Source organism: Megalobrama amblycephala, linkage group LG16 (genome assembly GCF_018812025.1).
Source record: "Megalobrama amblycephala isolate DHTTF-2021 linkage group LG16, ASM1881202v1, whole genome shotgun sequence".
NCBI classification, from domain to species: domain Eukaryota; kingdom Metazoa; phylum Chordata; class Actinopteri; order Cypriniformes; family Xenocyprididae; genus Megalobrama; species Megalobrama amblycephala.
In genome coordinates this window covers 16,598,363-16,613,079 of record NC_063059.1, presented here as the reverse complement: position 1 = coordinate 16,613,079, position 14,717 = coordinate 16,598,363, and the positions used below count along the sequence as shown (strand labels likewise).

At 37.0% G+C, this 14,717-nt stretch overlaps 1 protein-coding gene across 1 annotated transcript in view; it reads left to right on the top strand.

Annotated features, from left to right (window-relative positions):
• LOC125248347 (period circadian protein homolog 2-like) overlaps positions 1-14,139 on the top strand; it is a 36,435-nt gene extending 22,296 nt beyond the window's left edge. Inside the window, 9 exon segments of the mRNA XM_048160105.1 lie at positions 349-481; positions 605-729; positions 852-1,055; positions 2,100-2,330; positions 3,356-4,299; positions 4,405-4,567; positions 6,807-6,984; positions 11,017-11,167; positions 12,955-14,139. Of these exon segments, the coding sequence (XP_048016062.1) occupies positions 349-481; positions 605-729; positions 852-1,055; positions 2,100-2,330; positions 3,356-4,299; positions 4,405-4,567; positions 6,807-6,984; positions 11,017-11,167; positions 12,955-13,092 (2,267 nt within the window). The 3' untranslated portion in view covers positions 13,093-14,139.
• The last annotated feature ends 578 nt before the right edge of the window (positions 14,140-14,717 follow it).

Here is a 14,717-nt window from a genome sequence, read left to right as displayed (position 1 = left end):
TTGTATACTCCGAGTATGAATGTAATTGTTTGCATTAAGAAAGACAAACTATTAATCCACTTTTTTGTTGAAAGGCAGAATTTTATTTTTTTATTTTCATTTTTATTGACACTTTAAATAGTACCACCATTAAAGGACTTGCAAGACTTAGCTGGGCAATAAACTGCATTCATAAACTTACAATGTAAGTTGTAATTTGTGGCTCTTTGTATTTTATGTGGATTAAATGTGGCCCTCTTGGATTCTGAACTTGAGGTCCCCTGCCCTAGAATAACACTTATTTTACAGTATTACAAGGTGTAAATGTTCATGTGATTATGTTTCTGAGTATTTACTGTGTTTCTTTAGCAGGGCTCAGGTTTCCTGTTGTAAAGCAGAAAGACTCAGAGATGGTCAGAGATGGACCTGCCACAGTGGAGGAACTCAAGGACCACACAATGTACTCATACCAGCAAATCAGCTGTCTGGACAGTGTCATCAGGTGGGTGTGGACATGTGTGTTGCATGCTCACTGATTCATATTGTCTGGAATAGAGAAGACATTTCAGATATAAGCATATTACTGTTTGAATATGTGGGCAATAGTGAATTGTGTATCTCACAGATATTTGGAGAGCTGTAACATCCCAAACACAGTAAAACGAAAGTACCAGTTCTCCTCGAACACCACCTCCTCAAACTCAGACGAGGACAAGAAAGCTTCTGATGCCACTCTTCGGCAAACTGATGGTACAGTCTCATATTTTATCTTTGTTTATTTTTAAACAAAATTGTAAGGCAAATGTTTTGATGAAAATTAAACAAAGATACTTCTTTCGGGCCATATTTTCATTTTTCTGTTTTGTTTTTAGATTGTCTAGGTGTAGAGGAGACATCGTCTATGTCTATGTCTAAGACCAATGAAAAGCCTTTGTCAGGTCCTGCTCCAGGTCGTGTTGTGGGAGGGCCTTTATCTCCTTTGGACCTGCCCAGCAAAGCAGACAGTGTGGTGTCTCAGTGTTCCTACAGCAGCACAATTGTACATGTGGGGGACAAGAAAACACAGCCAGAATCAGGTACTAACGCATCACAAAATAATAAATATCTTTAACTAATGTTTACTCCTACATATTTGATTTATTCTATTTAAAGGAATAGTTTATTCTGTTTAAAATTTCCTGATTCTTTACTCATCCCCAAAATGTATATGACTTTTACTGAAGAGAAATTAAGGTTTTTGAGGAAAACATTGCCAAGACTTTTCTCCATCTCTTAGGCAGCTTCAAAATAATCCACATGACCCTAGCCATCAAATTAGAGGTAAAACAGTCCAGAAAAAAACTATGTCAGATGATTTTGAAGTTGGAGGAAAAGAAGAGATTTTTCGCCCAATCCTCTTTGAACTGAGTACACAGACAAATAACTTAATGGAGGAGGCTTCAAAATGTGTTGCACTTTTTTCTTGTAAACAATGGGGTGATTCTTGTCATCTCGTGAGGGTTTACGTGCATCGCATAGCTGAACCAAGATGAACATTTGTAGCTAAAAAGAATATATATTTATATATATATATATTTTTTTTTTTTTGTAAAATGATTGATCGTTTTGCTTGAGAAGACCCTTATTTGACAGCTAGGGTCATGTGGATAATACTTTGAAGCTGCCTTGGACAACGGACAATGGTGAGCCCTGTTCACTTGCATTAGATGGAGAAAAATCCAGAAATGTTTTCCTAAAAAACCTTAATTTCTCTTCAGCTGAAGAAAGAAATTTATAAACATCTTAGATGGCCTTGGTGTGAGAAAAGAATCAGGAAATTTTTGGATGAACTATTCCTTTAAGTGGGATATTATCGTTTTATTGACATAGCAACAGCTTTCTTCCACAAGCTCAGCTTGCAAATATGTATTGAAATAATAAATAGAAAAGTCTCAGTGCAGTGACCCTCTGCAGGCATTGTCATGAACAAAATGTTAGATTTCTGCAAGTAACGACAATATGAGGAGCCTCTGTTGTTCTTTCCATCACAGCAGTGCAGGTGTTGAGAGGAAGATCAAATAATTTTGTGTCTGGACGGTGTCATTAGTTTCAGCCAGATGTCATTTGACTGTTATTTGCAGAGATCATTGAAGATGTTGCGGAAAGCCCAGCCCCTTCTGCACCTGTTAGTGTGGTTTCCCCACCCACAGTGGAGCAGGAAGCCTATAAGAAGCTGGGACTCACAAAACAGGTACTGGCAGCACACACACAGAAGGAAGAGCAAGCATTTCTCAGTCGCTGCAGGGAACTCCGAAACGGTCAGGCCCTCCAGAAGGATTGCCCACCTAGAACCCGAGGACAGGCTACCGAGGGTACGTAAACATTAAAACACAAGCATGTTGTCAAAGGCAGTGATAAAACACATCTAGATCTGCAGTGGATCTTTACTTCTGACAGCAAACAGCTCCAACTGATCATGACTGTATAATACCTGATAATATATCTATTAATCAAAGAATCCTGAAAAAATGGATCATGTGTCCACAAAAATAATAAGCACCTCAGCTATTTTCAGCATTGACAATAATCAATAATCAAGGTTTCTTAAGATCATGTGACACTAAAGTCCAGAGTAATAGCATCAGGGCTTGACATTAAAGAGTTAGTTCACCCAAAAATTTCTGTCATTAAGTACTCACCCTCATTAGATAAGATTAAAATTAATATATTTTTGATGAAATCCAAGTTTTTTTTTTGTGACTATAAAATTTAACCAAAATGGAACATCCCCCTAAAGTCATATAAAGAAACTTTAAGTGCAGAACTTTCATTACCAAAAGAGGAAATTTTAGGAACATCCCTTAATGTTCTGTAAAGGTTCTGAATTTTCGTCACCTTTAGAGAACTTTTAGGGAACGTTGCGTGAGGTCACGAGAACATCGCCTTCTAAGTGTGTAGTGAACGTAGTTTAGCACTTCCATGTTTACGTCCAAACGCCGGCTCAATATTGTCTGACTCCTGCGTCACCACCACACATGCGTTGTGGTGCTCATGTTAATATATTGCTGCCGTTCGGACCTAAGCACATAATATACCTGCTGCCAAATTATGAGATAATATTAAAAATATCTATATGGCGGTTTTTCCCCATGGTATCCATGTCAAAATTATGGCCAGTGAAAATGCTGAGTGGCTAGTAACTTTGGAAATCCACTAGCCACAGTGGCTGGTGAGCAAAAAAGTTAATGTTAAGCCCTGAATGGCATCACAGAAAAAATTACATATTTCTTTAGAATATGCATATTTTTGCATAATATGCATATTTTTTTAGAAATAACCCATAGAATACTCTCTACATTACACTAATTTTGCACTCTTTCTTGGTCTCTTTCGGCAGCTTCAGGTGCTCATGGATCCAAAGCAGGAATGGGTACCCCTGTTACAGAGGCAAAAACCAAGAAAAGCTGCCGCACCAAAAAATCGAAGAAACCACGAACAAAACATCCTAATTCATCAGATAATGCTGCGTCCCAACACAGACCTCTCCCACCCTTGCAGGGTTTAAACCAGACATCTTGGTCCCCCTCCGAGACATCCCAGTCTGGGCTTTCAGTTCCATTTCCCACAGTGGTTCCAGGGTACCCTCTCTACCCTGTAGTTCCCTCTATGACCCCGGCCCAAGCCCCTACAGGAGCAACAGAGTCCCAGAGCACTCAGGCCACGCCTCCTGCAGCTGCATATCCTGCCCCTTTGGTCACGCCAGTTGTAGCATTTGTTTTGCCCAGTTTTATGTTGCCACAGATGGGCACAGCACCTCGCCCTCCATTCTATGCTGATACTCAGCAAGCCTACAGTGCTCTCTTTCAAACCCAGCAGGCCTACAGTGCCCAGCAGCCCTTTCAGCCCCAACAAGCCTACAATATCCAGCAACCCTTGCAGTCTCAAGTCTACACTGGCCAACAAGCATTTCAGCCACAAGAAGTCTATACCAACACACAACACCTTCAAAACACTCAAGGCTGCAATAATCACCAGGGCTTTCAGACCCACACCTCCTTTGCTTCCCAGCAGCCTGTGTTTACAACCCAGACACATTTCCAGTACGGAATGACATCTGACCCCAAACCCTCTGTCATTGAGTCTACCGAGTGTCCTTCTCCTTTGCCACCCCCTCACTCCCCTCCACTGTTTGAGTCTCGCTGTAGTTCTCCATTGCAGCTGGACCTGCTTCAGTTGGAGGAGAAGCAGGACTCTCATACCCAGGGTAACTGCAGTTCAGTACAGGACAAAAACAACACATCCATCAATAGCACTTCTTCTGCAATGGATGACGTACAGCAGGTAAAGAGCAACAAACATACAAACATTTTAGAACACACACACTTTGCAAATCATGAACTTAAAGAATTCCATCCTTTGCCTTATTTTCTTCGACTACTCTTCCAGGCATGTTGTTCAGGTAACGGTGGCCCCTGTGGTGACCACTCCTCATCCAGCAGCGTGTTGGAACTGTTGTTGCAGGAAGACTCTCATTCTGGCACAGGTTCTGCCATGTCAGCATCCACTGGGTCCACATCAAATGACTGCAACACCTCCAACAGTGGAACAGGTCACTGCAAATTAAAGCTTAACATTCAACTATTTAACTGTTTAAAAATACTACACACATGCAGGCTGTCATACATTATGTAAGGAATAATTAACAGTGGACCACTGATTTGACACTAAGTGGTCAGTCTGGACCATTATTCTTTTGTTGTTGCCTCTCAAGACATTTTCATAACTAAAGCACTTGTGTGTAAAACTATTTTCTTAAACCAGTGATGAAGTATATTGCTTAATGTGTGGCTTCATTGACCACCAGAGGGCGAAAACTACTGACAGGCAAGACCTTAAAGGGTTAGTTCACCCTAAAATGAAAATTCTGTCATTAATTACTCACTCTCATGTCATTCATCTTCGGAACACAAAGGAAGATATTTTTGATGACAGATTTCCTTCCATTGACAGCTTCTGCTTATGTTCGCTAATCAATGTTTACATGCAAGTAAAAGCCTAAATTAAATATTTTCATCATAACAAGTGATTGATTCTCTTCAGAAAATTTGGACTAAACCACTTGATTCATTTGGATTAGTTTTCCGATCTCTTTATGAAGTTTTTGAAGCGTCAAAGTGGTAGTTACAAAGACACTCAATGGAAGGAAATCTAACAGTATTTTGTCATCAAAAAGATCGTCATTTGTCTTCCAAAGATGAATGAAAGTCTTACGGGTTTGGAACGACATGAGGGTGAGTAATTAATAACAGAATTTTCATTTTGGGGTGAACTAACCCTTTAACCTAAAATAAGCAATATGCTGCATCATTGCGTTTAAGTAAGTGTTATTGTGGACGTCTGTAATGATTATTGTCAATTCACATGGGATAAACAACATAGAAATCACCAAGATGGGTTCTAGATTTTCACACTGTCGACACACTTTCCTCTTTGTCGCCATCTCTTGTTTGAAACCTGCAATTGCAGTCATATACGGAACAGTTATCTGTATGTGCGTTGTGCCTCGGCACAGCTCGTCAGCGCGGATGAATCTAATGCTTGCTGTCAGTCACCGCACCGGTGTGGATACTGCACTTCAGAATCATAGATTCTACGTCTTGAAAGTATGACCAATATATCACTGTAAAATATCATCTGAACAAGTAACTAACATGTCTGCCACTTTTGTTCTGACCAACTGAGGAAAAAAAGCATTAGGCCTACAATAAATTGCGCTGCCAATGATGATTAAATGTAATGATCGCTTAGCTCGGATCATGCCAAACCGTGCAAATTATTATTACTGTTATACTTTGCTCTCAAATTGTTAATGTTAACAATATCAGCATTGCGTGACTGTGTATTTAGTGTGTATTAGAGTTACCTGTAGATTTCAATTTCTGTAGCCACTCCACAGTACAAAGTCTTTTGCTTTTTGACTACGAGTGAATCAGTTGTCACTGATGATTGTCATTTGGATGATTGTCATTTGGTCCTCACGTGATAAAACTGACTAGCCTGAACAGGACTCCTTCTTTCTGTTTACGGACGTGATGTAATGACGCACAGAGGAACTGCTGCATGCTCAAATTTCCCGTGGAAATCCACCATGTCGCTCCTATTATAAAACATTATTACAAGCTTACCATTGTGAATCGAGTTAAGATAATGAGATAGTTTTGAACACTGGCTGGTTAAGTACTTGCTCAAAAATTGATTTTGGATAATTTTTAACCAAAAAATTTATGGACTGCAGCTTTAAATATATTTTATATATTTCTGGAATCATGCAGGAAATATTAAATATATGATTATTTGTAGAAATTGATTCAAATACTGGGTAGCACTTATTTAAAGCCTTTATGTATAATGCATTACTAAGGTATTCATAATGTAAATTATAATGCATTATATGTTTTCATAATTAATTGTAACCAAAAACCAAATGCATTATAATATTTGCACATTCCTTGTTACATCTGAAAATAGTTGTTTGTCGTGTTTTAATGCATTATACTTTCTAAGTTAGTGTCAATGAATAGATAAGTATTATAATATGTTATAACTGTGCTTACAATTATTCATGAGTCCATACAATGCATTATAAGGTGCATTAAAAGGCATAATAATTACTGCATTAAAAATACTTTTATAATGTATTAAAGGCTTTAAGTAGTGTTACCAAATACTATAACCCAAGCCTGTAATACTATATTACTCTCTAAATGTAAAAATCTAGGTTGTTTACTATGCATCATTTTACTCATAGAGAGGCTGGAACATTATTTTCATTTTTTCTTGTGTTGCAGGGAGCAACACAAGCAAGTATTTTGGCAGTGTGGACTCCTCAGAGAACAATCACAAGAGCAAAGAAATAATGAAGGAACAGGAGCAGAATTTTGCCAAGTATGTTCTTCAGGAGCCTGAATGGAGACGTATGGAAGATGATGATGACTGCGTCATGATGACCTATCAAGTGCCGTCAAGGTATACAAGAAAGCCTGTGTCAATTCTGTCTGCTATTAGAAGAAGAGGGAATTGGTGTTTAAAGGTATAGATGACCCAAAACTAAAAATTCTGTCATTTACTCAACCTCAAGTCATTTCAAATTCGCAAGACTTTCGTTCAAGTCAAGTCATCTTCATTTATATAGCGCTTTTTACAATACAGATTGTTTCAAAGCAGCTTCACAGTGATAATAGGAAATTTAATGGACATTGATTGTTTTGGCTTTACAGCAGCTCTAGGAAAAAGTTATTATTGTTAGCTAAAGTAAGTTTTTGATTGAATCACTTCCATTGTAAAAACTGTTAATTATTAACTTATGCCGGGCACACATTTAATGACTAGCTAAAACATTCTAAGACTGTGCTCAACATACAAACGATTGTTACGGAATTTGAACACCGACTGTAATCGCAGACTGAACGCAACTGGCTCTGACTGGACGCGTTTGAGTGCGTTCAGTCATAAGTATCAATTTACATTCATAATCGGCCTTACAATCGTTAAGTGTGTGTGCGCGGCTTTAGGGGCCGCTTAAATAACACTTTTTTTAACTTAAAACAGAAGACTTTTAATGCATTCTTGCCATTCATTTACATGTTTAGTTTATAGGTATGCGCATTTGAATGTGTCTGTGCGTAGACGTTTAGTCTTTTTTACAAAGTGACATTGCCAAATTACTTGTCTGGTCCGCATAATACAGAAGGTAGAAGTTTCGTTTCCGTGGATCCATCCGAACTGGAATCATTTTGATAACGTTTTATCTATACATAGGGAAAGGAAAGGAAAGGAGGCCTTCACAGGGGATAGTTTAGTTGATACTTTAGGGCTGCGTTGTCATGTTGTCTAGGCATGTCTTCATCTCATCTGAATACGGCCAGGATCTGGCAGACAACGGTAAACCTCGTAATAGAAAGAGAGAGACCAATATTAGCATAGACGCCATTCTTCTTATGATGTAGCAAGTACATCAGGTGTTATGGGAAGTGTTCCCGGTTCCGGCTGACCTAATTTATAAAGTCTAACAATTTACATGATTTGAATTATATAAGGAGATAATGTGTTATGGGTATGCCAGGTTAAAGAGATGTGTTTTTAGTCTAGATTTAAACTGACAGAATGTGTCTGCTTCCGAAACAATGCTAGGAAGACTGTTTCAAAGTTTAGGTTCTAAAAAGGAAAAGGATCTACCGCCAGCAGTCAATTTTGATATTCTAGGTATTATCAACTGGCCAGAATTTTGAAATCGCAATAGACGTGAAGGACTATAATGTGTATAATGTGTAAAAAGCTCGCTCAAGTACTAGGGAGCTAAACCATTTAGTGCTTTGTAAGTAATTAGCAAGATTTTAACACAATGTTTAATAGGGAGACAATGCAGTGTTGACAGAACCGGGCTAATACGGTTATACTTCCTGGTTCTAGTTAGAACTCTAGCTGCTGCGTTTTGGATCAGCTGGAGGCGTGTAGGGCAACCACTGAGTAAAGTATTACAATAATCTAGCCTTGAGGTCATGAACTAACTGTTCTGCATTTGTCATTGAGAGCATATGTTATAATTTAGATATATTTTTAAGATGGAAAAATGCGGTTTTACAGATGCTAGAAATGTGGTTTTCAAGTGAAAGATTGGTATCAAAGAGCACACCCAGGTTCCTAACTGGCGACGGAGACTTAACAGAGCAGCCATCAAGTGTTAGAGAGTATATCATGTGCGGAGGTTTTTGGTCCAATAATTAGAATCTCTGTTTTTTCAGAATTAAATAGTAGGAAATTGCTAGTCATCCAATTTTTTATATCAGCTATGCATTCTGTTAATTTTGTGAATTGGTAAGATTCGTCAGGGCGCAAAGAAATATAGAGCTGAGTATCATCAGCGTAACAGTGAAAACTAATGCCATGCTTCCTAATGATATCTCCCAAGGGTAGCATGTACAGAGTGAAAAGCAACGGTCCTAGTACTGAGCCTTGCGGTACTCCATACTGAACTTGTGATCGATATGACATCTCTTCGTTTACTACTACAAACTGATAATGGTCAGATGAGTATGATTTGAACCATGCCAATGCAATTCCACTAATGCCAACATAATTTTCGAGTCTATTCAAAAAAATGTTGTGGTCGATAATGTCAAATGCAGCACTAAGATCCAGTAACTCTAATAGAAATACAGCCATGATCCGATGATAAGAGCAAATCATTTGTAACTCTACTGAGAGCAGTCTCAGTACTATGGTACGGTCTAAATCCTGACTGGAAATCCTCACAGATACCATTTCTTTCTAAAAAGGAGCATAGTTGTGAGGATACTGCATTTTCTAGTATCTTTGACAGAAAAGGTAGATTCGAGATTGGCCTGTAATTAGCTAATTCTGTAGGATCAAGTTGCGGTTTTTTAACAAGAGGTTTAATAATACCCAGCTTAAAGGTTTTCAGTATGTATTCTAATGACCAAGATGAATTAATGATATTAAGAAGAGAATCTATGACCTCTGGAAGCATCTCGTTCAGTAGCTTAGTCGGTATAGGGTCTAACATACATGTTGTTGACTTGATTTAATGAGTTAAGACAGTTCTTCCTCTCCTGTAGCAATGAATGAATGGAGTTTTTTCTCAGGGACACTACAATGCACTGTCTGATGTGATAGTGTAGTAGACGGTTGCATGGTTATAATTTTCTCTCTAGTGTTATCAGTCTCGTTCATCTTTAAAAAAAAAAAAAAAAAAATTATGAAACCTAAGAGATTTCTCTCTCTGCATTGAAAGTCCATAAATGGTCAAACTTCCAAAAGTTCATAAAGTTATTGTAAAAGTAATCCATATGAATCAAGTGGTTTAATCTATTCTTCTGAAAAGACACGTTATATGAAGAACAGATTTAAAGGGGTCATAGATTCAACATTACAAAGCTCATAGTCTCCCACAAAATTTATTCTATCAACAGAGAACTGATCCAGACCTGTTAGCATAAATTCCTGCCCAGAGGCATACGTTGGAATGCATTGTTGTCGCCATGTCGCTGAGACGCTGTGTTTTTCAATGCAAAAGCAAAACCGCTTTGTTTGGCCTTTCAAAAATGGATTAAATTAGGAATCAGTGGTTAAGATTTATTTATAAAGCTTTTCCCGAGAAGTACAACCCAAATGTTTGCTTGTGTACAGCGCATTTTACAGAGGAGAGCTTCCTGACCCTGGGAGTGTACAATGCTGGCTGTACACAAAGGAAAAAACAAAAACGTTCTGCTCAAGTCGGGCTCAAACTGATATGGTAATAACAATGACATTATTAACTGTGGTTTTACAATTGCTTAGAAACCTTGGATGCTGGAGCTTACAATTATGGTAAGGGGCGTTACATTTCCGACACACGCTTGAGGCGTTCGACCAATCACAACGTCAGCTGGCCAATCAGAGCACTCTAGGCTTTTCGGAAGAAAAAGCAGTAGAAATCAGCGCATTTCAGGCAGACTGGGAAGAGATGTGCTGCTGCAATAATAATAATGTACAGTATGTGAAACGTTTTTGAACATTAAAGCATGTTAATCTATTCTAGTACACCCAACAAACAAAATAATGAACTTTAAAAAGAACATCATATGACCCCTTTATTTAGGCTTTTATTCACATATAAACATTGATTAATGCACATAGATAGACACGTAGAGCACATCAAATATAGCATCTCAACAATACTTGCTTGATGTGTGAGAACAAATGTCATTGGTTCTCGTTGAAACATGCTAAGAACATCAGAACTTCCTTTTATCATATATGATGTGCTCTATATATGTGCATTAATGATGTTTTATTAAATTATCAACTGAAGCTTGAAAGTTTTGATGGAATGGATTTTCAATGTAGAGCAAAATTTTTTTTCACTGAGCTCATCGTAACTGAGCTGATCATTCAGTAATAAATGATGGCAGAATTTTCATTTTGGGGTGAACTATTCCTTAAAGTGTATTTACTCATCAGAAAAGCTCTGTCGTAAAGAGTGTTGGTGTTCTGGGACAGGGACATGGAGAAGGTTCTGGGGGAAGATCGGGAGCGTTTAAGGCATATGCAGAAGAACCAGCCCCGTTTCTCTTCAGAACAGCGTCGAGAACTGATTGATCAGCACCCCTGGATGAGGAGAGGAAGCTTACCCAATGCCATCAACGTCATGGTACGTGACTCTAGGGCTGAGCAACATGGAAAAATATTGTATCACAATTTTGTTCATACAGTATCTCAATCACAGTTTTGTTCATGCAGTTTCTCACAATCTTATAAAGATTCTTTTTCATCTTGGTTTTATGAATATTTTGCAATTTACTGAGCAGTACAGCCAAACTAATTTTCCTGTTCAAAATGTTTAATTTTTTTCTGAATGACAGACCACATAGGCCAAAGTGTTGGGGCGGACGATATGACCAAAATCTTATTTCACTTTATTTCATTATTTCATCTTAGTTATTAAAAATAATGTCAAATAAAATATAATAAAGATACAAAGATGAAATAAATTAGGGCTGTGGGTTTAACATGTTATTTTAATTAATCAGTTATGTGGGGAAAATAACTTATTAATGCATTTAACAAACCTGCCCCATACCTAGTTCATCTTACATTTCATACAGTTGATTGGTGATGAGCATGACGCAGGGCAACAACTCACTGCGTGATTAAGCCTATAGAACAACCCTAAAATGAAAGAAATCAGGGTAAAAATGCCATTGTATGAGTTAATGTCTCATATTTATGTCATGATATAATTAAGCAATATCACACAAGTAATGAGTGCAATATCACTGTGCTGTTTTTGTCCTGAATAGCACGGGTTCAAATGTGATATTGATTTTATACAACAGTTCAATAAATAATAAGTTAATATTGTGTTATATTTTAGACACAGTAGTGTCTGCTTCTTAATGAATAAGCGTTTTGAGCAGATCAGTCAGATGAACCAATGATTCAATGACCGATTCATAAAGAGAGCCATTGTTTACTTCATTCCTGAATTAATCAGCTGTTTGAGTGAATCAGCCTTTTGAAGGAATCAATGACTCAATGACTTAGTCATTTAGGAATTTACCGCCACCTACTGGCAGTTTTAGTTTCTTATTTAGAATATCATTTCATTTATAAAATATATTTAATATTTCCATATTTAAAAAAAAATACATTAAAAGTATAGTTCACCCAAAAATAAATAATTAATTTGTTGCCACATTGTCTAATAATTAATCAGGTTAAAATTTTTAACTGCTTGACAGCCCTATTTTAAATATTTAAGGTTCAGCAGGTCTATTTCACAGCAGCATTCAAGTAAGATATTAAATTGTCCAATGTAAAAATAAAATACTGAGTACCTAACTAAACATAAAACAATTTTTATTAAAGCTACAAAAGTTATTCAGTCAATACTCAAGCAGTAAGTGATTTTCTTTTTTCTTCTTTTTTTTAAAGTTTTTGACAGTTAAAGACGCAAAAGAGAACTGCACACACTTCGAGTGTGTGTGTGTGTGCATTCAAAATACCAATGTCAGCAAGTAAAATCATTTGAAAGTTGCAAAGCACTTTAAAACACATGCATATAATAAACTTTTGTGATGGCAATGAACATTATTGTCACATGAACGTAACTGCGATGGAGACAATAATCGAAAAACAGCCATAGAACTGCAACTGATAGAATATACACTGTACCGGGATACTTATAATCTCTTTATTGTGGAGACATTGTCATATCGCATAGAGAATGCATTAAGATGACCTCAGAGAAGAGTGTTCATGGTAGATAGATGGGAAGCCTTGTTTATAAATATTGATCAGAAATCTTAATTAGTACTGAAAAGTATTGACAAACAATATTTCACCCAATAGGTGCATAGAGAGCACCACATAGTTGGTAGTTGAGTTGGTAGAAGTGGTAAGAGTACAATTAAATAACTCTTGCATGTGTTTGTGTAGGATTGTATGTACTGCGAGAATGATGTCTCTGCTCTGCTAGAAGAAGACCTACCTGATATGGAGGTGGGAATGTTGGGAAGAGTACAAGATGGAGGAGGATCTCATTCACAGGAAGAGAAGGAGCAACCAAGTGGATAATCTGTGTCTTGAAATTGCACTAATCTCAGCCAGCAGAGGGCAACAGGTTCACACCTGTACTACACATTGAGTAAAATAGTCTGGAGGTATTTAATCAGATGTCATTTGTTAAAGATTATGAATGTGTTTATTTATGTGTGTATGTGTCTGTAAAGACAAAAGTATGCCAGATAGCTGACTCCAGTTCTCTTGTACTGTTTTAACATGTAGTTACAGTAATGTTTTCCTCTGTGGGATGAAGCTCTGTGCACATATCAGAACATACGCAGATTACCAGACTATGTTTGTACCAGCTGACATTGGAATGAGGTGTAGAGCATTTATTCTATAGTATTTATAAATGAAAAAGAGTATCTATTATGAACACAATAGTATATGGGCCAATACTAATGCATCAAGCCAATAATCAAAACCAGGAAATGAAACACCACCATACTGTGAGTTTGGGGACCATTCCAGCCAAATAAGCTGCTGCCAACAATATACATGACCAGTCTATTCCGCTTACAGGGCTCATGTCTTTTTGTGAACAGGAAAAAGTTGTTGTGGGTGTTCAGGGACGTGCAATCATGGGAATTAATATTTTTGTAGACATGTTTTGTAGGTCATAAAGTAATTGTCCAAGAAATTGAAATTTCTACCTTTCATCTCTTCTTTTGTCTTTTGGCTATACAAATGTTCTGTTCACACTGCAGTTGTCCAACAGGGAACCAGTGACAGAAATCCTGTAAACTGTCTGAGCGTTCCTGCACCTGAAAAACTCTGCTTCTATTCTCTGACATTTCAAGTACTGAAGTTTGAATACTGGAACTGACTCTCTACATCTCAGTTTATGATTTGTGAAGTATTGAAGCAAATGACTGTGCGACAACCTGAAAAAGAGCCATAGGGTTTTGGTCAATGAACATTAGTTTATTCAAATTTGTTTGATAGTTTTCTTGAGCATGTCATTAGGTTTGTGGCTGTTTTTTCATCTTTCGTTTTTCATAAATGTAGTTAAACAAACATGTCTCATTATTCCTACTTTGTAATAAAAAGATACTTCTAGTTCTCTGTGAGCAGTTTTAATTATCTGATACATGGTTCCAAACAAATCGATTGACTGGCAAAAACTATTTGATTCTTCTTCTTTCTTTCTTTTTGTTGTTGGATTTGAATGTACAATTACTATTTAATAGCGTTTACCATTTGACGGATTGTTACTGCATGAAGTAACACCACTTTATAATTGTCATAAAAATAATAATTAAATAAATAGTTTAGATGTTAAGTATATGCATCTCAATTTTTTATAAATAAAATAATGGTCATTAGTAGCACTATGAGGTCTATGAAAGGCAAAGAGGATCTTTAAAAAAATATATATTACTTATTTATTATTATTTCTTTATTTTCAAAATAAACCGGCTGGTCAAGTCATAAAACCGCTTGGTCTCAAGGGATCTGTTTTCATCACCATCTGTTCTCTCAACAGACGCACAGTTAGCTGACCCCTCACCCGACTCAATTTATTACTAAACATCTGTTAATGCATCCAATTGCTTCTTCAAATGGTGGATGAGCTTTATTTTTGTTTTAAATTAATTAAATTACAATGAATTCTGTAAAAAATTAAAATCAATGTT